The sequence below is a fragment of the Dermacentor variabilis genome, chromosome 1 (genome assembly GCF_050947875.1).
Source record: "Dermacentor variabilis isolate Ectoservices chromosome 1, ASM5094787v1, whole genome shotgun sequence".
In the NCBI taxonomy this organism is placed as follows: Eukaryota; Metazoa; Arthropoda; class Arachnida; order Ixodida; family Ixodidae; genus Dermacentor; species Dermacentor variabilis.
The window spans coordinates 181,683,832-181,707,232 of NC_134568.1; the positions used below are offsets into that span (position 1 = coordinate 181,683,832).

Here is a 23,401-nt window from a genome sequence, read left to right on the forward strand (position 1 = left end):
GCGCCTTTATTATTGCTCGTATCAAAGCATCCCCTAATGCTTCACTTCTTTTTTTATTTTTCGGGCCAGCTCATCGGCGTTTTTGCTGTGACACTTTGTACCCTGCATAAAAGTGGGGTTGTTCTCAGTATGTTGAACATTCTGCTTGGACTCATCACTTCGCATGTCGTAAACTGTTATTCAGTGAGAAATGCAGCCCTGTAGGTTCGCCTTTACGCGGTAAACAATTATGTGCGAAGGTACAGCCTCCCGATCACACTTTTCGTGATTGTTAGGATCCATTCGCTGTTTTACTGAAAATCGAAATAGAGCTTGTAGAGGAGCTTTCTTTCCGGCTTACTTCGATGTGTGCATCAGTACCTTATATACAATGAATGTGGTCACAGAAAAAGATTAATGGAAAGTATACCCGTGGCATTGCGTGCGATGAGCGCTAGCTAGTCGACATTGCGTTTTTAATGCGTAAGCATTCTTCGGTGAGTACACAAGCCCCGTCACGCGAAAAGTGTAATGCCTTGCATCTGCAGAAATATATATAATTTGCAAACTTAAGACAGTTAATCGTTATAATAGTGTAAATGTAGATGATTGGGAGCTTTATAAACGATAAGGAGCAATTTAAATCCACCCCCCCCAAAAAAAATAGATACAAAGAGAATACCCATAGCGATACATAGGGCTCCTTAGAAAATGCAAGTGGAAGCCTATAGTAGGGTTGGGCCAACTGAAATTCGGGGCTGGGAGAACTTGAAAGAGCGAAAACTTCAAATGCGAAAACACCTGTGCACTTATATTTATGGGCACGTTAAAGAACCCCAGCTGGTCCAAATTACACGAGTCTGCTGCTAAGGCATGCCTCATAATCACATCGGCGTTTTGGCACGTAAAACCACATAATTTATTTTTCGTCTCATAGCTTATTTTACATCAGTATGCCCTATTCATACGGCCTTAAGAAAAGAAAAAAACCACCTCATAAACCTTGCCTTCAGCATTCTGGATGCTGTTATCCCGATTTCTCGCAATTTTCTACATCACTAGGGCGCGCAACTGGCCCAAAATCATGCGCCTCGTTCGAATACTGCGGCCTGTACGCTGGCGCCAAGGAGCAGGAGCGTCCCGTGCGCAACGTGCGCAGATGGCGCGCAAGGCAAATCGAGGAGGAAAGCGCTGCGGGTAGGAAAGTGTCGCTACTTTCAAATTATCGAGGGGTTTTAGCGGCGAGTTCGCATTGAGGCATCGTATCGAACTGCGACACTCTGCACCATCTGTCAGAGGGTGTGGCAGTCAAGTTAGATGGCACGTGGCGGCAGCATGGCAGAGGGCGACAGCGACTCAGAGACTCACATTCCATCCTGTTTACGGCTACTTACACAATTTCTTTATTAAATCCTATGTGGCTGACTATTAATAAGTATTCTCGACATGACGAGGTGTCATTCAAAACCATTGTCATGTTCATACCACATCTACACGCCACCTAACCAACCGTTTCTTTCCAGAAGTGGTTACAAGATACCAATATCCCATATGCCCCAAATCCGTCCGAAGCCGGCTAAGAAGACCTTGTTTAAAAAAAAAAGATGCGCTTCGCGATATCAAGTGGAGAGACACGGCTATTTATTTTTTCTCTTTTGTATACTACATTTCGCGTTTTGCCGCTGGCTTAGTTTACATTCTTTCGCCTCAGTGATAGTTTACAGGTAAGCTGAACGGTGTGGCTTCAGCCAATCATAGAAGCTGGCGGTCCAACCACACTATCATTAGCCACTCCACCATTGTTCTAGCAATGGTGTAGTTGCTTTGTTGTGGTAAAGCCTTCTAGTGACCACTGTGGGACCAGAGTTCAAATCCACGCATGGCACTGAGCACTGTTTATTTCTTCATAAACTTCTCGCAAAACACTTGGAAGTTCCTTCGATACACACTGTCGCCAGCGGCAGTCACCAAACGTTTAGGTGAGCGAGTCCACGACAACGCTGTAAAAAGCTCCACTTAGCGTTTTGATATACCGCCAGTTCTCTAGCCGTTTCCAATATAATAATAATAATAATAATAATAATAATAATAATAATAATAATAATAATAATAATAATAATAATAATAATAATAATAATAATAATAATAATAATAATAATAATAATAATAATAATAATAATAATGATGATGATAATAATAATAATAATAATAATAATAATAATAATAATAATAATAATAATAATAATAACTTCTTTATTTCCATCAGTGACGGAGGAGACTGCGGGTAAAAGTCGCCTTAGAGGCAAGCGACTTGACTAGAGCCCGCAGCCTCCTTTACAAGGCAAACAGCAATTGAACAGGAGATATATACATATACATAGCAATTGACTACATGTGAAATATGCACAGAAAATAAACGCAAAAAGACTAATTACCTGAAAAACGCTCTTCAATTATTTAAGAAAGATTGAGTGACAAAACGTTCACGTAAAGCTCGAACATCAGTTATACAAATATCAAGACTTGATTTCAGAAACAAATTTAAAAGTGTCGGTAGTGTGTATGATATCTTTTGTGTAGAATAATTGGCACGCGGAGTGACTTCCTTCCACTGTTCCGTACACCTTGTGATATAAGAATGTGTGTTCCTGCTGAGATTAGATAGTTCATGAAGAAAATTTAAGTTCTCTTTCACCTCCCGTTTCAAAGCTTGACTTAACTTGTAATTATAAAGGTTAAACACGGGTATTATATTTGCTTTCGGAAATAAGTCTGATGTGGTGGGCATCTGAAGGCAGGTTAAATAGTACTCGCAAAATTTTTTTCTGAAGTATATGCATCTTTTCTAGATTCGTACGTGATGTGATACCCCACACGAGCAGACAGTAATGAAGTGTAGAAAAAATAGGGTGTTATATAAACAAGAACCTTGATTCTGTAAGGTAAAAGGTCTCAGCAGCGCCATCATGCCAACTACACGAGATAATTTGCCCAATATCGTTTCTATGTGCATGTCCGAAAGCATATTTTGTGTGAAAATAACTCCAAGTATTTTAAAACTATCTACAATTTCTATGTTTACATCGTCATAAACAAGGTGGATGCAACTGATTATTTGCTTTGATTTGGGCCTAAAGATTATTGCTTTTCTTTGTTTATATTTATTTGTAGACAGTTTTGTTTTGACCATACATGAAGAATTTTCAGATCAGTGTTAGCTTTATTCTCAAGGCTACTAGAGTCAGGTGACGAAAAAAATATACTGGCATCGTCTGCGTACATTACGTATTTCGCATCTTTATAGATATTTACTAAGTCATTTATATATACGATAAACAGGAACGGGCCAAGAATACTACCCTGAGGAACGCCTCTGGTGATATGTTTCAAATTTGAGCGGCTATTGTTTATTTCAACATATTGATAGCGATTATCAAGATAAGATTTTATAAGGCTTCCACAGTGCCCTCGAATACCGTAGGTTTCAAGCTTATCAAGTAGAACCGAGTGAAGGATGCAATCAAATGCTTTAGTAAAATCAATATAAATACCAAGGACAATGTTCTTAATTTCAAATTGCGATCAAATAAATTCTTTTTGATGGAGTAGTGCTAATTCTGTAGACCGTCGTTTTCTAAATCCAAATTGGGCTGGAGAAATTGGGCTGTGCTTATAAAAAAACTTCGAAACGTGCATTAGTATTAGTTTTTCAAGACCCTTCGAAAAAACGGGTAATATAGAAATGGGTCTGTAATTTTTTGTATCATTAACGTCACCTTTCTTGAACAATACCGACACTCTGGCTATTTGCATCCTTTTAGGAAAGATAGCGCTTGACAAAGACAAATTAAAAATATAGGTAATGTATGGGGAAATGATATCAAGCACATACTTGATAGGGCGAACCTGCATGCTTTCTGCATCGCAACTTGAGCTATTTTTTAGTGAAAGGAAAACTGATGTCCCCTCATGCTCAGTAAAGGGGTGAAGAAAGAGTGAAGATGAATTTCAGTTTGGGCATAAATTCACTAATATCAGACAACGCACTACCACCAGAAAAGTTTACAAGGTAATCATTAAAAACATTTGCAAGGGCAATTCCCGATACTTCGCTTCCACCAAGTATTAGAGTTTGCATTCGCGGAGCTGATTTTCGACGATTTAAGACATCATTTAACATTTTCCATAAGGTATCAGGTTTGTTCAAACAACCCTAGAATTCGGCATGAAAATAGGACTTCCTATGCAATTTTAGTTCCTTATTTAGCTTGTTTCTATACGACTTTTATTCCTTTAATATACTTGGATCCTTAATCTTGACGAACTTGTGATAGAGTGCATTTTTATAATTAATTCGTTTTAGCAATTCGGGGTTATCCATGGCTTCCGTAATTTCTTACCGAGCCTGAGCTTTTTTCTGGAAAATGTTCCTTATATATTCGATAGACGTCATCAATAAGCTTGCCATACGCGATTTCAACGTTATCTATTTCTAAAATTTGTTTAAGGTCACACCGTAGAAGTTCGTCTCTGAAGCTGTCTAGACGTGTTTGAGTAATACTTTGACATAGGATATACTCATGGTTCCTGTTCTTACTAAAGTTGTGTTTTCTTATAAAAAGAAATACTGGAAGGTGATCACTAAGATCGTGTGACATCACCGCGGCAGTAGCATTTTCAGTGTCAGCATTTGTAATGAGCAAGTCCAACAATGTTTCACTTTCGGATGTAATGCTTGTTGGCGTACGGATTAAATTTTCATAACCATTTGAAGCTAAAATATTTAACATAGTCTTTTGTGGTACAGAAGTGGTCAGCATGTCGATATTAAAATCACCAGCTGACACCAAGTAATGGCTATTTTCTGCAGTAAAAGACAGCAGTTGTTCGTAAAAAGAAAGGACCTGAAGAACATTTCCATTTGGAGGCCTGTAGCAAACAAAAAATATGTACTCATTCGCACAAACTGTTACCATTTCAATATCTTCGCAACAAACACAAAAGTCGGGAAGCAATTCACAACTTACATGTTCTTTCAACAACAGCAAAACACCGCTGCCACGGCGGTTTGTTCGGTTCATGCAAGACGATTGATAATGTCTAAACTTAGGCACGTCACGACCATCTCCGCACCAAGTTTCACTGAGCATTACAGCATCAAACAAAAAATGAAAAACATTGATAAAGTCATCGATATCTGTTTCTTTGTTATAGAGCGAACTAACATTAAGGTGAAGACACTTCAATGAACCAGCATGTTGATTTGAGACAAGGTTATCTACCTCATGCGGAAAGAAGGGACTATCAGTAGCCATCTTTAAGCGGGAAAGATCAACTTCAGTACGCTCACAAGAGAGCAGGCTCAGGAAGGAAAGTCTGATCTGTGACGCACTATGATCACAGAGTCGCCCTCGGTCTTTCGCAGCAAGATCTTTCCATTCCTGTGCCACGCGAATTTGTACCCATTCACTTTCGCCCAGTCTTTAGCCCCTCGAAGCAGTTGCCGGTTGTAACTGGTCATGTTTTCCTGAAAGAACACCTTGGATTTCTTTTCCCTCAGCTTTGAGCGGCTGTCCAGCCTCTGGTCTCGAACAGATTGCCCGAGATACTTCACAATTATACCAGGAATGCGGCAGGCTTTGCATGGAAGGCGGTGAATGGCAGTGACATCGGTTTCACTAAGTACAGGGACCTCAATCAACGTGGCGAGAGAATTCACTTTCTCAAGCAAATTTTCATTGTCAGCTGCACGAACACCGTGAATTTCTAGGTTTAGCCTGCGGTTTCTCCATTCCAGCTCATTTAGATCCGCCTCTAACTTCTTTGTCGCATCGTCACTTGCGTGAGAGCTTTGTTCAAAGTGTTCAAGCCTTCTCCGGATTTCTTTCGTGTCCTTTTCTTGCGCGGCCAATTGTGCCAACATCTCGTCATACTTATCAGACATTAGTTGTAACGACCGCTCAATGCTTGGCACAGTCTCTTTGAGTGGCAACAACTTATCCAACTTTTGACTTATGTTCGCTAAAATCGACATTATATCAGTTAGTTTATCAGCTGACGACTTCCCGCTTGAGCCTTCACTATCCTTTCCTGCAACTCTGCATGCAGAGAGGGTCCACTTTTGTTTAGCCGATTGAGAGTTTTTCTTATATTGTTTATCCGATAAGCCAGCACATGTCCCAATGTGGAAAAGCCCCTTACATTTGCCACATGACACAGACATTTCATCGGAGCTAACAGCTTCATTGCATGAGCAACAGGTGCCTACAGTTGCCATGGGAACAGGATACGGAAACACACGGAAGCAGACTCGAGTGGCAGCAGCGGTAGAGTAGACAACATGAAATGAACTAAAGAGCGGTTGTTACAAGCCGTGGACTAACCTGCGTAGAACAGGGGAATGTACGCCAATGTGCCAAGGTCGCTACCGCTGCTGCCAAAGTGTCGTCAAGGTAAATATACCTGGTAGCGAAGCTTCCATAGGAGCCCATACGTTCATAACATGGCGGTCCATCGGTGGTTCGTGGGGCTTAGCGCCATCTGTATTTGGTGGGAACACTTCCGGCGGAAGAAAAAATAATGTGAGGCCATGTCTGTTAAAAGCAGAAGTGACGTCATGTTGTTTTCGAAGGCGCGAAATTTGTTTTGTTGTCCTGCCTTTGGAGCTATATATTCAAATGCCCCGCCATTCGACTTGATGGGCGTTTCAAGCTTTCAGCGTGGAAAGGGATGCAGGAAAAGGCCAGCCGTACGGTTGTCGAAATCGCATCCCTGCCCAGAACATACTTTCTTTGGAGGCCGACGAAAGCTTTAGGTGTAGAGTGCTGATCCTATTGTCGGATGCCACGCCCGTCGGCCAGCGCAGTCGCGCGAAAACAACTACACAATTATCTGGCGGTCGTAACTCACTACTTTTGACTGAACAGATTAAGAAGCGATCAAGCTACCCACGTCACCACATTCAGACAAACTTCGACAAGCAAGAAAGCACAAACTGTGAGGGGGGCGTATTTCAACAGGTGACCTTTACGAGTGCGCCTTTGTGCACAGTTCAAGACGTGCATTGCATTGCGAGTGATAGTGGCGTCAACGCCCCCTGTACGCGATGGGCGCTGAAAAGAAATGCATTCATTAATAATAATGAAATTAAATAAACTTGTATTTTCTTAACTCTTGACGAATATATAAAATTGACTAGGCATTTTATTTTCATTGAATGAATCTAACTGTGTCTCGCTTGAATTAAAAAACGCGTTTTTCTTTCCCAATGTTTGTGCCCTCCAAACATAGTCGCGCTTCAATCACTGATCCCATAACCCCCCATGCTGATGTCGGTGACAATCTGTACTGAACCGCTTTTCGCCCGAAGCTTCGCGACCTATATGAATCGACCTTGGTGTCGTAGTCTTCCACGTCGGCGGCTTTTATAGCAAGGAATCGGGACGAAAGTGCCACCCGGTGGTAGAAATCGTCGACGCTATCAGCTGTAGATAGCAGCCAGGCTGAGGAATCCGCACGTGTAGGTAAACGGGAACGAAGCAGCACCAATGACGAAAAGAGTAGGTAGCGCCACAAAGACTACCGCCGGAGACACAATGGCCGTTGAAGAATCTGCGTAGAACAGGGGAATGTAAGACAATGTGCCAGGGTCGCTACCGCTGCTGCCAAAGTGTCGTCGTCTTCCACGTCGGCGGCTTTTATAGCGTGGAATCGGGACGAAAGTGCCACCCGGTGGTAGAAATCGTCGACGCTATCAGCTGTAGATAGCAGCCAGGCTGCGGAATCCGCACGTGTAGGTAAACGGGAACGAAGCAGCACCAATGACGAAAAGGGTAGGTAACGCCACAAAGACTACCGCCGAAGACACAAGGGCCGTTGAAGAATCTGCGTAGAATAGGGGAATGTAAGCCAATGTGCCAGGGTCGCTACCGCTGCTGCCAAAGTGTCGTCGTCTTCCACGTCGGCGGCTTTTATAGCGAGGAATCGAGACAAAAGTGCCACCCGGTGGTAGAAATCGTCCACGCTATCAGCTGTATATAGCAGCCAAGCTGAGGAATCCGCACGTGTAGGTAAACGGGAACGAAGCAGCACCAATGACGAAAAGGGTAGGTAACGCCACAAAGACTACCGCCGAAGACACAAGGGCCGTTGAAGAATCTGCGTAGAACAGGGGAATGTAAGCCAATGTGCCAGGGTCGCTACCGCTGCTGCCAAAGATTTCTGTATCGTTGACCACGTCGTATTTTGGAAGTATACACGCAGAAAACTGGCAAGTGGTCTCTGATGGTCACTGGACGTTACCTGTGCCAACGTCTTACGGGTGTTCTAAAAGCAACAATTTCACCAATTAGGGACATCAGCTGGCGCCCATAGCAGGTGCGAGCTAGAAAGAGGCTCGATTTCTATTTTTTAATAAACAAAGCGGTGTTTTTTCATTAATAACCTATCAGCGAGGCCGTCATTACCTTAAATGTCCGAAAAAAATACATCCCACACGCCTATGCCTACATTACATAAGGGCGGTACCTATCGCGGCTGTATTCTTGTTTCAAATGGCGTGGCGAATGTTAGTGTATCCCTGAGAGTCCATGGGGACTGTACATCTTTGGAGGCATTTTTTTTTTCTACACAGAAGCATAATTTGCGAAAGAACTACGGTGTTGATCGGAATGCACCAGCTGACCGTCAGAAAAAGCTCCAAACACCCCGCTTTCAGCTTGTTGCAACGGCGTGTCTAGAAACGGCCGAATAATGTTCAAAAATTGCAGTTTTCATAACACAGGCACAAAAAAATCTAACAGTAAATTACATATGCACATGTTTAGGCTGCCCGCGAGCCGACGTTCGGGCCGTGGTCGAGCAGTTTCGACGAACAGCGATCGAACTCGCTGCTGAGTTGAATGTGTGCTCGATGGTTCGATACTGGCGCCTAGGGTGTTCCCTTTTTTTTTATAACTCAGCTCACTTCGCCTATTGGTCACACATGGTGCCCCATATGACTGCCTGCGTCATCACATACATTTCAAATACCAAAGGTAACTGTGCAAACCGTGCTGGTTGCTGCCAAGCTGCGCTCCGCGTTATCCCGAATTCGCGAGAATACCTTTGCATTCTGAACGCTATGAAACACACTTGAACGGCAACGGAGAATCTGCCAAATGCGCATGTATTCTTCAGTAACAATATGGCACGCGCGGGTAAACAATTTGGTCAAATGATTTTTAATTATCCACAATAAATTTGCATTTCATTTCGTTCTCCATATGTGCTTAGGCTTTCTTTTTCGTTCATAACCATAGATTGCTTGTATTTCGCAGCGAGACACAACAAAAGGCATCGATTCTTAAAAATTTATATACCTTTAAAAACTTCGGTCTAAATGACGTTGGCCTAAATATACACACCCCAAAATTGAAAGCATCGTTACTGCGCTAAAGTTCCTGAGAATCCGTGCCATAAGTGCTATATCAATGGCACCATACTTTAAGGAAGCAGGATTTAGGCATATGCGAGAACCAAATAGCCACACTGTTTCTTTATGCCTCAGCAAGTGCACGGCATGTCTACTTGAGAAAACGAATTAGTAAAATTTAACTACAATGCGTAAGACAAAAATTTGTTTCAAATATGCATGATCACCTCATCGAGCATTTTTCCGCCGAAGCTGTTACATTTATTCAGAAACACTCCCGTGGACTGCGGCAGGCAATGCAGCTGTCATGAAAGTACTTAACCTTTGATTCCTTTCTACGTTGTATGTGTGCCGATTACGCTCCTTCCAACTGCTAAAGCTATGAAAAGCGAATCTCAAGAATGTATGCAGATTCAACGCACACAATGGAATTTATGAGAAGCGAAGCATTCGTGAAGTGGTAAATTAAATGCTAAAAAACTAAATGCGATGCGTACAGTTGTCTTTATGGCATCTTATGCAACGTGTACACTCCTGCAGTGTTTATGTTTATACACCCCACAAGTCCCAACCTTAATGTGATGCAATGTTTGTGTTTATACACTACAGCGTTCACAAGCTATGCAGTGCAAACATTATGTCCTCGCGCAAGTACACTGCGATAGGTCGACGCCGTGATGTAACAAGGGCGAAGGCGTTGTCTGTTGTTTGTCGGGTGAATAATGGTGAGGAGCCGTGCACGTAGGGAGAAGTACGACTTTATAGGCAGACTTAAGCTTGAATGTTATTCGCCCGTTTCATTCCTGCATGTTTAGCCAAATGGCAACTGGCGCTCGCGCACACGCAAATTGGCTCACATAGGTAGTTGGCATTGTGCGAGAGTAGTATACGCGCGATTGTACCCTAATGGCTGAAGCATCGGGCTGTGGTGCCTCATAGGCAGCGCGATTACTAGATGTACTTTCCTCTGCTAAGCGAAGGCGATTTATGCAGTGTATAAGAGGCCAAACGATGCGACAAGGGACGTATCTACTTTGCACTTTAGAAGCAATTAAAGCTCGCCTGGCGGTGGACAGAATCATTAATTATTATGCTGTCTTGAAATCAGCGACAGTAGCTATGTGGATTTGTTGCTAGCTATCTTCAAATGGCTGTAGTGTGCGCCCAAAGACAGATATAGAAGCGACAACACTAAGCCCTGTGTTTTATCTCATGTACTTTGTATGTGCGCGTGTCTTCCTTCGTGCGATACGACCATTGTAAGTAGTCGTTAAAACTTAAAGAACAAAAAAATCATTTGCGTGTTTTAAATGCCAAAACTACGGTCTGATTATGAGACACACCGCAGGGGGGGATTGTAGATCAATTTTGACCACCTGGGGATTTTTAACATGCCCCGAAGCCACGGGACACGGACGTTTAGCCCCCCTTTGAGATGCACCACCGTGGTCGGGAATTGATCCCGCCACCACGTGCTTAGCAGCCCAACACCATAACCACTAAGGAACCACGGCGGGTATTCGTTAAAACTAAAATGTCGAACAAACACGTGCAGTAGCCGCCAGCCCATGGAGCAACGCGTGCTCAAAGGAAGTTGCCTTGGAAAACATCGGCTGACTAAAGACTGCACATGCACACTTCTGAAGGAAGAAATGAGCACGCACAGTGTTTAGTCAGCCGATGTTTTCCAAGGCTACTTCTTCACGCTCAGATATAGGAGCTGAGTGTACTATATAGAGCTGCATTTCAGTACTAGCAGTCTCGGAGTCGGTTGGAAGTGCGCACGGGCTCGGTGAGCTTGCTGCAGTCTGCCTGCATACTGATTCATGCATAATGAATCACAAACGAGAAAGTTAGTCATGCGCAGACACCAAGACCCTTTCGTGCGCGCTGCATTATAGTGCACGTGACAGGTATCTTGGTGCCATAGGCTCACAGTGCACGTCAAGTGACCAGACGTCGTCGATGCCGTCCTCCGGGAAACGGTCGTTCAGGGCTAGGCAGATGAGCCGGCGGCCGTTGTCCTGAGGCCGTGGCGTCCAGCGCAGCAAACTGGCCGTGCCATTGGCGCCCCTTGCCAGCACCTGGGCCTCTCTCAGGGGCGTCTCCTCCAGCCGCCAGCTGATGTTGGCTGGAGGCTGGGAACCCGTCGTCTCACACTCGATCACGGCCTCCACGTCAGCCGACACCGGGCTGCGCGATCCTTTGATGCGCACTTGTGCCGGCTTCACTGCAATACGGAGAAGGCAAATTATGAAACTTCGGCCCCACACATTGGCAGAGGGGAGGACGCAAATAGAGGCGCGTTTTGCATTCGCCGTGCAAAAAAAAAGTATGGGGTTTTACGCGTCAAAACCGCTTTATGATTATGAGGCACACCGTAGTAGAGGACTCCGGAAATTTAGACCACCTGGCATTCTTTAACGTGCACCTAAATTTAGCTACACAGGTGTTTTCGCATTTCGCCTCCACCGAAATGGGACCGCCGTGGCCGGGATGCAATGCCGCGACCTCGTGCTCAGCATGCCAACACCATAGCCACTGAGTAACCACGGCGGGTTTTCGCCGTGCAAGCTGTTTCAATCATCGATACTCTCTCGCTCTTAGAAAACTTCTACACGTTCAGGAGAAGTGCGCAGAATATTTCTTTGTTTGTTTTAGAGCGCAGCTCTTATTAACCCGTTCCTGGGGCGAGCGTCGGCGGCGTCGGCTTAACCGAGCGTATGAGCGCCGCAAAGAATGAAAGCAAACGCAGAGCTCAGCGGTAGATGAAAAAAAAAAGGCCAAAACGAAGAGAGGAGGAGGAAAGCGCAGCAGGAGGGGGCAGCGGAACCATTAGGCGGAAAGCGGAGAAGCGGAAGGGAGACGGACGGCCTGCGCATGCGCTCAGTTGCCGGCAGCCACGTCATCCGCAGTCACGTGGGCGATCTCATCTGCGCTTCTGAATGGGCGGGGGGGGGGCACAGGGTGCTTGGAGGTGGGGAAGGCTACGCTCGTCCGCAGCGTCTGCTGCTGAGGTGAGTCCGCGGTACCAGCGTGTGTGACGGGATCACTGCTCCTGCAAGGGCAGAAGGAGAGCGGCTATGGGTAAGGCTCGGTGCGACGCTCCTTGGGTGTTGTCGCCGCTGACACTGGTGGCACGACTTCCCCTCGACGATGGGCCTCTCTCGTCTCGTTTGTGGAACGAAAGCGGCAGAAGAAAAGCGTAGTGACTAGTGACGCGTAAGCCGCGCTGTGCGGAGACGATGGCTACGATATGGCGCTAGAGTAGCGCGAGTTGTCTGTGTGGAAGCAAAGCGCCGCATGAGCGGAGATCTGTCTGCGGCGGCAGCTGTGAATCGCGCCCACGCGTCACCCACGCGCTGCCTCTCGCGATCTCACGATTAGCGAGGCAGACGGGCCACACTTCTCTCCATTTGGAACGTGCCGCACAAGACAAATTGTCCGCGCCAGCCAATATATTGGGAAATGAAAACGCGTATAGAGCTCCACTCAATTTTTGCATTAGGGAGTGTCGTAATCGTCTGTGAACCTTTTCATTTACTTTTGTTTTTGTTAAATTAGTTACAAATATTGTGGGGCCTTGCCCGGTGACACTTGATTTTGAACTAGCAACAGCGCATCATCCCTGGTGAAACGTTTACTCACTTCGGTGGTAAAACGAGACTGCCCGCCGCAACGTTGATGCGTGTTAGCTTTTGTCTGGATTTTTCGACTACTTCAGCCGACTGCACGCTTTTTGCAAAACAGACAAACTGGCGAACAAATATGCAATGCATGCGACATCGCAGTGATACGAAGATGCAAAAAATTTCCCTTGACATATTATGTTTAGATGCTTTCAATGCTTTTAAAACAGTTGCTGTTTGGGCTCCATGTCATAACGGGTGCCCAGTGATGTAGGCCTTTTCATAATGCCCTTGCTTTTCCTTATTATTCTGCGTACCATTCAACATTAAAATGTATACTGAGTGACTTCATTTCAAAGCACCTTGATTTGTATGTATGTATGTATGTATGTATGTATGTATGTATGTATGTATGTATGTATATACATACATACATACATAAATACATATATATACACATATACATACATACATATATGTATATATGTATATATATATATATATATATATTGCAGAGTAAATGGTGATTAATAGGCGATGAGAAATGCGGATATGAAAGTGCAGGCTACATGTTCCAGGCTAAAGAAAACTTGCAACTAAGTTTCTCTATTCGGCCATTAAGCTTCATCGATTGAGTAAGCGCAACGAACTCATTTGTACTGTCTTTCTCTATAATGCAATGCAAGCGACACACGTGAACTTTTTAATCAGCTTGCGTAAGCGATATTTCCTTGCTTCATTCGGCTTATTGTCTGTTTTTAAGCTTACAGCAGCAGCACAGCACATAAAAAAAAAGGCAGCGGTAACCTATAAGTGCCCAAGTCAGGAGATTAAATGCTACGCTGCGTCGTTGGATGAAATATAGGTTGTAATTTTTCTCTTATTTATTTAGTTGTCTGATAATATTCCAAGCATAATTGAATGTATCGCTCTTCGTAATTCGTTCGCGAAGGCAATAAACTGTATTCTTACTTTGCCCCCCTTCTTAATCGCGTAATTAAGGGCCGTACAGTGCTCATTGTCGGACCAACTCTCGTGGGCGGATACGCCGTCAGGAGCAGTAATATCGAATATCTCTTCATAATAAAACCATCGTTATTCTTCTTTGAAGAGATTAGTTATACAATGCAGTCCCAGCCGTCTATATAGGTAGAGAAGTAGAGGCGCGTTCTTTACACGCTTCCTTATTTTTACGAGTGCCGCACCTTCAGAAATATCTTACATGGATTCACTCGAGGATGCGGAAAGTTCTCTTTTGTTCTTCTTTTTTTCATGCATCTCTGAGGAGTTTACTACCGCCATTAGAGCATTCGCTGCTTTGGAATTTGCAAGAAGATTACCTGCACAAGCATGCTAGAAAAACGGGGTGAAAAACGGGATGCCCTGCTGTGAACCGAAAGAGAAACCAAGGAACGGTACGGAGCTTACCCATACGGTCGCCTGAATGGCTACCCTTTGCGGAGTAATGGGTGATATAAAGAACAAGAATTCTGTAGTGTTGCGCGCCAAAAGCATCATCTGATTAAGAGGCACGCCGTATACTGGAGGGCTCCAGATTAATTTTGGCCGCCTGGGGATCTTTTTAACGTACCCTCAATGCACGAGACTCGGGCGTTGTTGCATCTCGCTCCCAGCAAAACATGGTGGCCGCGATTCGATCCCGCGACCTCGTGTTTGGCAGCTCAACCCCATAGCCGCCACGCCACCATGGCGGGAAGAAGTAAAGAGAATAGGTAATTTACGCGAATGGTAGGAAGCCGACCTAACAGAGGCTTGTAAGTTAAAGTATAAAATTTTGATGCAAATCCTATCATAGCTATACGCAAATGCTGCTTGAACCGTCGCATAAGACCGCTTGCCTCGACGTCTAGACAAACCCTGTACGTGACGTAACGGTCCCCTGCAGCGTGCAAACTAGAAGCTAGGTGAAGCTGATTACAGGCTGCACTCCTACCTTCATCTAACAACAGAAAAGAAAAAGACAAAAATATAATAACTGTTTCCTTTTTCTTCCTCCAGTGCGTCATATGTGGGTTTTGTCGGCACGTAAAGAATCTAGCCGTTGAAGGCAAAATTAGCCTACTGAATGCCAAATTTCATAATTACCCAGTTGAAAAACACAACAGGAAATTTTCACAGTCTGTCGTATTTTGGGACGTTGTTTCTGTAGTTCTGTTGCCTGTAGTTCTGTTGTCTGTAGTTCTGTTGTCTGTAGTTCTGTTGTCTGTAGTTCTGTTGTCTGTAGTTCTGTAGTGTGACGTCCTGTAGTAGAAAGTTCTGTAGTTCTTGATCAATATTTAATTAAAAATTGACAGAGACCTCCTTAAGGCTATGTAAATTTGTTAGTACAAAAAAAGAAAAATATAAAAGTAAAAAAAAAAGAAAAAAAAAACCGTTGCCGCCCAGGATTTGAACTTGCGACCTCACGATTCCGAGCCTGGCATCTTACCACTGCACCACTCCTGACATGCTGTTCGAGTATACATTTTGGCCATGTCAATAGTACGACGTGCTGATGCGCTGATGTTTACATCCAAGAGCCAAGATCCGCTATCACTCCACCGCGTCAAGTGCCGCATCTCTAGAAGAGGAAGAGTGTTCGTACCATCGACAGGTACATCGTGGAGTGCTAGAACATCGATTTTGATGTACGATATCCATATTAAATAAGAAATTCAGAAATAGACAACGTTGACTTTTAGGGTTATTACTGCTAGTTTCGACAGTTGTCTCTCGTTCTTTACACTTTTGAGCGCGCATATAATTCGTGTGTTCAATGCAAAATAGCTACATAAACATTCGTGGATGAGAGTTCTTTCTGACAGCATACTGGCTTCTCACGGCAGCACTGTACCATATTAATGAGACCCGAGCGAGACAGCTTTTCACGCAACTTTGTGGAAAAACCCAAATCTTCTTTTCCGCTTCGCATAAGCTTGTGAAATATTCCTGGGAAATTAACTAATGTGTCAGTGTAACAGCACATGTAAGTCCACAGGCCTGTGTGCCACATCTTACCAAAAAAATAAAACGGATACGCAGCCATTCCTGCCGATGGTATGATTTTGATCAGCGGCCGATCTTGAGGAGGCCGGTAGGGCGTTGCTGGTGCCGCGTCGTCACGGCACAATTATAACTATTCGCCACGTCGACTTTAATACCGGTGTTGGGGCCATCAGCATTGCCGGCTTCAGAAAAGCGCGATTGAATACCGCGCAAGAGAAAAGTACAGTGTACACCACCGATGCGAAACTAACATACAATTTTAAAGGACCGCGACGGAAAGCGCTTCTGTTGCGACTTCGGAACTCTTGGCCGTCGCGACCGAATGTTTCTGCTGCGACGTCAGAATTGGTGTCGTAACGTCGGAGTCGCTGTCAGGATATAAAGTTGTTGTTCCGACTTCAGAACTCTTGTTGTCGCGACACAACGTTTCCGTTGCGACTTCATAACTATTGGCCTTCGCGACAGAATGCTTCTGTTGCGACATCAGAATTTCTGTCGTAACGTCAGAAATGTCACTCAATTAAGAAATGTCAAGAACTGCTGTCGTACAACAGAATTTCTGTAGTTGCGACAGGAATTCCTCTTATCTTTTTCAACTGGGCACTACAGAAGCTTGTCGCATCGCACAATTTCAGTGCACTTCTGTTGTCATCATTGGGTACATGTTGCGAAGATAGGTTTCCGTTGTGGAACAGTTCTCTGTAGTACAACAGAAGTTTGTCCATTACTTCAGGAACACTTCTGTTATGACAACTGGGGGCCTGTTGCAATGATAGGTTTCTGTCGTACAACAACATATTTCTGTAGTACACCAGAAGTTGGTCGCATTACTTCAGGAACACTTCTGTTGTGACAATTGGGGGCCTGTTGCCACAATAGGTTTCTGTAGTATTTCAACAGCTCTGTGTAGCACTACAGAAGTTTTTCGGGTTACTTCAGGAACATTTCTGTTGGGACAACAGGGTGCCTGTAGTGCTGACAAATTTTTCTGTAGTACTACAAAAATCTGTTGTAGAGCTTCAGCTTTCTGTTGTAGCAACAGACATACGACAGACTGTACTTCTGTAGTCACAACAAGAAATGTCTGTTGTACATCAGAAAAGTCTGTCGCTCCATCAGGAATCTGTAGTTACTACAGAAAAATCCTGTTGTACAACAGAAATTTCTGTAGTACTGAACACAACCTCTGTTGTCATTTTCAACTGGGTAATGTCTCGAAACTTCTACATCAACTTATACCAAACGGCATTAGTTATCTTCGAATAAGATCGTAAATTTTCTAATGTAAACATGCACCATGATTGCGAAAATAAAAATGGCGTTTAATAAATTTTTTTTGAATTACGTATTCTTTGGCCTTGTCCCAAGCCGCATAACCAAGCTGCATAAACCATTATGCAATGTACACTTGCGTAGCTAGCATATTCTTTTCATAAAATTAGGAGTATTTTAGCACTGAATGGTCTGTATATGTGGTCATGTAAATTTAGTGACCTCAAGAATGTCTGTAATTGTTCAGATTCATCCGCCATGGCTGCTTAGTGGCTTTGGCGTTGTGCTGCTAAGCACGAAGTGGCGGGATCAAATCCCGACAACGGCGGCTGCATTTCGAGGAAGGCGAAATGCAAAAACGCCCGAGCAATGTGCATTGGGCGCATGTTAATGAACCCCAGGTGGTAAACATTAATTTATAATCCCCCAGTGTGGTGTGCCGCATCATCAGATCTCGGTTCTGGAACGCAATACCCCTGAATTAAATAAAATTATTAAGATTGATCTGTAGCTTTCTGAGCTAATGGCGGCTGATGTATATATAGATAAATTTAAAGAAAAAAAATGCAGCCGCACGTAGAAAAGCAAAAAAACAAACATTTAATTTTAATGTTTGGGCTGGGATCCGGATCTCTACATGGGCGCGCGACCTATCCACTGCGATTGTTTACAGAACAGTGGTTAATTTAAGATATCAACCATGACTTTTTTCACGCTATTGAACATCCGATCGGAAGAGCTAGTTTCTTCACCAAAACACACACACACACACACACGTATATATGTTGCTCAATGGCTATGGTGTTGGGCTGCTGAGCACAAGGTCGCGGGATCGAATCCCGGCCACGGCGGCCTCATTTCGATGGGGGCGAAATGCGAAAACACCCGTGTACTTAGATTTAGGTGCACGTTAAAGAACCCCAGGTGGTCGAAATTTCCGGAGTCCTCCACTACGGCGTGCCTCATAATCAGAAAGTGGTTTTGGCACGTAAAACCCCATAATTAAATTAATTATTAACACGTATATATATATATATATATTCGAAAAAAAGAGGCCGATTGGTCTGAATTATTGTACTCTAGCGAGCTCATCAGCGTTAGGGTAAGGGGGAGGGCAACTAAGTAAATGACGATGAATGGAAAACATCAGGACGATCAAAGGAAAACAAACTGGAAGCGTTTCTTGAAGTCCCATGTCAAGTTCACTGCCACTCACACAAACCACAATGACCTTCATGGCCCACCAAGCGGAACATTATGAGCTAAAACAAGACTTTCAGAAAAAGGCGGGTTGTTGATTCGTGCCAAGAATGCAGCCGTTGGCTGACTCTCGCGAATACACCGGGCACTCGCAGGACACGTGATCAACATCCTTCCGCACGCGGCAGTTCTCACAATCAGTTCAGAATAAGCTGTTGAACAAAGGCCACGCAGTCTCATGCTATGGAGAAAGCTTGCCTGGCTTATGCGAAAGTCGGGTGGTGCGCGAAATGCTTATTATGGATCAAGTAGATGGAATCGGTGATGGTGTTTATCTAGCTGCGTCCAGTAACTTGTTGTAGTGACACGCATGATCTGATATAACATATCGGCAGCATCTGGTCTCGAAAAGGGGATCGAAATGGAAGCAGAATTGGAGAGCCCTAACTTTACCTCTGCGTCAACGAGCTCATTTCCATGCGTACAATCAGAATATTTACCTCAGCAGAAGGTCGGGCGTCCCGTTGACCTAACACGTTCAGCCTCGCTGAGTGGGTGCGCAGTTCCTCTCCTAATTTATTCAACGCTGATTTCGTGCCAAGCCCTACCTCAAAGCAGATGAGAACACTTGGCTCGCCCTATCAGGCCTGGTTAAATCGCAGTGCATTCTTCGTTGAAAGGCTGACGCCAGATCACTTCTTCTCTGTCGGGCATGTCAAACATGATATACCGTCTTTATAATCAGGCACTAAGAAGGTAGCACAATTCATGAAGGATTAAGAAGCTTCTAACCGTTCCTTTCATCGCTTTATATTATTAATGGCTTATCATTCTTAGGGTACTTGACGCACTTTCTGGAGGCTATGTTTGTAAATTTGCTCGTGTCTATCTACGTATCTATCTAACCGTTTTCCCGACTACCTGGGTTACGGGTAGTCCGTGGTCGAATGAGTAGTGCATCGGTCGCAGCTCGGCCTCATCCTTATAGAATTTGTCGAGGGATCAAATACATCAACAATAACTGCATTGCCATTGCCAAAGATGCTGCAAACGAATTCTTGAACGCTACGCACTGTCAACACGAGTAAAACATGTATTTTTCACAAAAGAATATATTCGTATGCCCAAAAAATTGTTCCTGAAATAACTGATATTAATGATTTCATGTTATTTTGTCGATTTACTAAGTAAAAAAGATATCACACGAACTTTAGAACTATATCAGTTTAAATCTAGCAAAGCCGTGCATGCCGCTGATATGAAAAACGTAAAGACCAGGAAATCAACAAGATGAGGAAAAATATTTCAGTGAAACTTTATCATTGAAGAACCTTGTTTACGTTCTTGTACATATGCAACAGCCAGGGAAAAATCTCAATGATGCTATCTTTCATTCCAATGTACTGCGCAGAATCAGCTGTAACCGTTCGTGTATTGTTAGTAATTGCACCGAAATTAAAGTCGTAACAGAGCGCACATATAAAAAGCTGGAGTTCTGAAAAATATACGTTAGAAATGCGAAGATACAATGGAATATAACAATGCGAAGAGACAGCTTGATAAAGGGCGAAAACATGTCACTGGCAAAAAAGTTCACAGCATGTATAAACAAAAACTCGCATCAAGATATTTAAGTATACGTATAAGTCTCCAATCAATCTACGTATTTAAGCAAAAGTCACTGTATATAATGCGTGAAGCAGATAAACATGTTGCGCAATCACAGATGCACAGATCTCAGAATTCTAAGGTCCGCTCCCCATCCCTTTACTGCCCCCGATGCATCGAGCGCAACGGAGGGCGGCGCGCTTCCTCCCCGCTTTGCTCCCTTGCGCACGCAAGACTGAGCCACCATCGTTGGCTCACCCATCGCCTGCTTCCATACTACGATTTCACTCGCACATAGAAGATGCGGCGCGCGGTGACGACGTTATCGCCCTTAGATTCTACACGGAATGCGCCTGGAGTGTCCATATAATTGCTATCGCGTTAATATAATAAGAGTGTTCGGCAAATGAAGAGTCCCATGGCTCATTACTTTCCTCAAGAGAACAAGTAACAAAATCTAACTTTCACCATGCGACAATTCGCTGCGCCACAACAATGTCTTTTTCTTTTGTGGTGTGGCGCCCCGAAATGTAAAAACGCAAAGGAAAGCATGTTGGCCACAATCGAATGCCTACTTTGGGCACCAAACTGGCTACTGAAGGAATATTGAAACAAACGTGAGACGCTTGGCCAACAGACAATCATACGCATACTGCTCGGTATCCTACAGTGGCGAGACAAGGCTTTCCGGAAAGGTGGTGATAACGTCGAAGTGAATGTGATACCCTCAGGCGAGCACGTTGCAATCCGTCGAGTCCCCACAGTTATAGCGGCAAGAGACCATTCTTTCTTTTTCTCGTCTGCTAGGCAGAAAGCGTCCCAAACTCTGCCAGACCAAAATCCACTCAGCCAGAGAAAAGCGAACGCGCACCGAAGTGTGCCGCGCGGTGGCCGGAGCAACACGAGCAAAACGCAAGTGCTCTGGCTGGCTCTGGCAGCCCACGGGTAGCGAGAACAATAAAACTGAAGAGACTCAATATGTCCTCGCAAATAAAAGTTAAAGTAGAAAAAACAAATAAGCACGTAGCTACCTTTGCTGGCTTTAGTGTCTTGACATAGATGTTTTGGTGCAGGTGAAAAGAAATGTTGATATGCTTTTCTATGACATTACAGCACAAATGATCCGCCACATCGCTTCGTCTCGCTGCCTGCTTTTTCAACTTGTCTGATAGTGTGTTGATTTGGCTTGTCTCGTTGTATGGTCCGATGTACGACTTTAGAGAAGTCAATGCACCTTTGCCGTCAAATATTTACAACGACATTAAACTGACAAAGTTCCGGAATTGAAAATCTAAAGCTAGACTTTGGAAATGTCAATGCACCTTTCGCATCAAACGTTTATGAGAATTTTATGCCCACAAAGTTTCGCAAGTGAAATATATGCTCTCCGTAGCTTCCGCGGCCCCCGCGAGGTGCCGTGACGTGCCGCTCGCCATCAAAACGCCCTTAAAACTTTGTGATCAAATGGGTCTCCTTGCGTTACGTGACTCCAGATGCATGGGCGTTACCACGAAATCCAGCCCGAGTTCACAATGTTCGCGCCCAAGTGTCTTTTCAAGCGTGAAAAAGACATTCTAGACAAAATACAGAATGACTTCCGGCGTCGGAGGTTATTTTGGTCGGGGTGCATGACAGTACAACAAAATTTGGGGGGGGGGGGGTTGGAGCTCAAGAAGCCCCCCCCCCCCTTGCTACACCCCTGGTATGCAGCTTTATGACGAACGGCTTTCACGCTAATGCTTTAACAAGGTGCGCCATTAATGCGCTGAGTACGCGCTGCTCTTCAATGAAACTCTCGCCAACTTCAGTTTCCGAGCACGTACCACTGAGGGTGCCGCATGCGAGCGAACAGTTATCAGTGTTCGCCGGCACTGGCGCGCCACACTACTCGGCAGTGCCACTTATCTATAGTGGCACCGCGTCTTCACAGCGTCTCCAGAAAGAAGCGAGAGAGAGAATTCCAGGGGCTGCCGCATGATGCGTTCATAAGCCTTCGCATGCACCGGTGCGTCATGCATTTCGGAGACCACGCGCAGGCTTCGTGGCGGTGGTGGTAGATGGCGCCGAGCGTTCTTAGGGTAGCGCCGAAATTGGAGTCCCGCTGCAGTGCACGCCTCATACATAACTCGTTTCGACGGTGGCAATACGTTTTGTCGCTACATTAATTCAATGCTAAACGCATTTCTGTCGACAGACGTCGGAGATTGGTTCTGCCGAATTTTTTCTTCTTTTTATTCTTGCTCGTATTTTTGTTTTCGTTTTTTTTTTGTGAAATATCTGACATTTTTGCCTACTTCTTTTCTTGTACTTCCGTGGCGCGCTCTTTCCGTGTGCTTTTCTGGGGAATGCAAAAGCAGCAAGTGGGAGCAGCAGATTTTTCCATGAATTAATTTATTGAGAAGACCACCCAAATCGTTGTACCTACAGGTAAGGGTAGGTAACGTGAGTGTCTGTGTTAGCTCTATGGAGATGAAAGGCTTTTGAAAGAATCGATGTGTAAATATAGACGCGAAGTATGTTTGCACACTTTCGACGAGTTCACAATTTGACTTACAGATGCCACCCCAAACGACGGAGGCGTACACAAGAACTAGAAGTCATACGCTCTTAAGAAGGGTACAAATGGCCCAGGTTGTTTGAAGTCTCTTGTCCCGAACGTTCCAAGTGCACACTGCCTCGTCTGTTGAGCGTGGTTCGAGGAACTCAGAAAGCTATCGAAGGTCCTTTCCCCCTTTGTCCAAGGTCCTTTGTTCCCTAAGCTCTTGGCAGCAGAACGTTTTTAACGCCACAGGGAAACAAGGTCCTGTTAGTCTTCCGCGTGGAGCTTGCAGTTTTCGTTTTTGGTGTGTTTATGACCAGCTTGTTTCCAGCGCTCCATGACGCAAAATTCTCAACGTCCGGCTGAAAAGCGGCACAAACATTAACATTTTTGACCGCTTTGAAACGTTTCACGTCATCAGCATATAACAAAACTAAAGAGTTTTGAATGACTGCCGAAGCGTCCTTATTAAACAGCGAGAAAAAAAGAGAGCCAAGAACAGACCCGTGAGGAACTCCACTTGTAACGGCACAATGTTCTGACGACTGATCATTTACGCCAACAAAGCAGTACCGGTCACGAAGGTAGCTTCTTATCAGCGCTCTGATAGAGTAGTGCAGATCAAGCTGTGTCAACTTGTGAAGGATTGTTTTGTGGCATACAACATCAAACGCCTTACCGAGATCAAAATGAATGACATCCAGCTGTCTTTTCTTATACACTACTTGAGAGGCATGCATCATGAAGCTAACGAGG

At 44.4% G+C, this 23,401-nt stretch overlaps 1 protein-coding gene across 1 annotated transcript in view; it reads right to left on the minus strand.

Annotated features, from left to right (window-relative positions):
- Positions 1-7,459: 7,459 nt before the first annotated feature.
- The window catches only part of LOC142590478 (hemicentin-1-like), a 113,223-nt gene continuing 97,281 nt past the window's right edge, over positions 7,460-23,401 (minus strand). Inside the window, exons 5-6 of the mRNA XM_075702664.1 lie at positions 11,328-11,621; positions 7,460-7,590 (exon numbers count right to left, since the gene is read on the minus strand). Coding sequence (XP_075558779.1) covers positions 7,460-7,590; positions 11,328-11,621 — 425 coding nt within the window. The remainder of the gene's footprint in view (positions 7,591-11,327; positions 11,622-23,401) is intronic.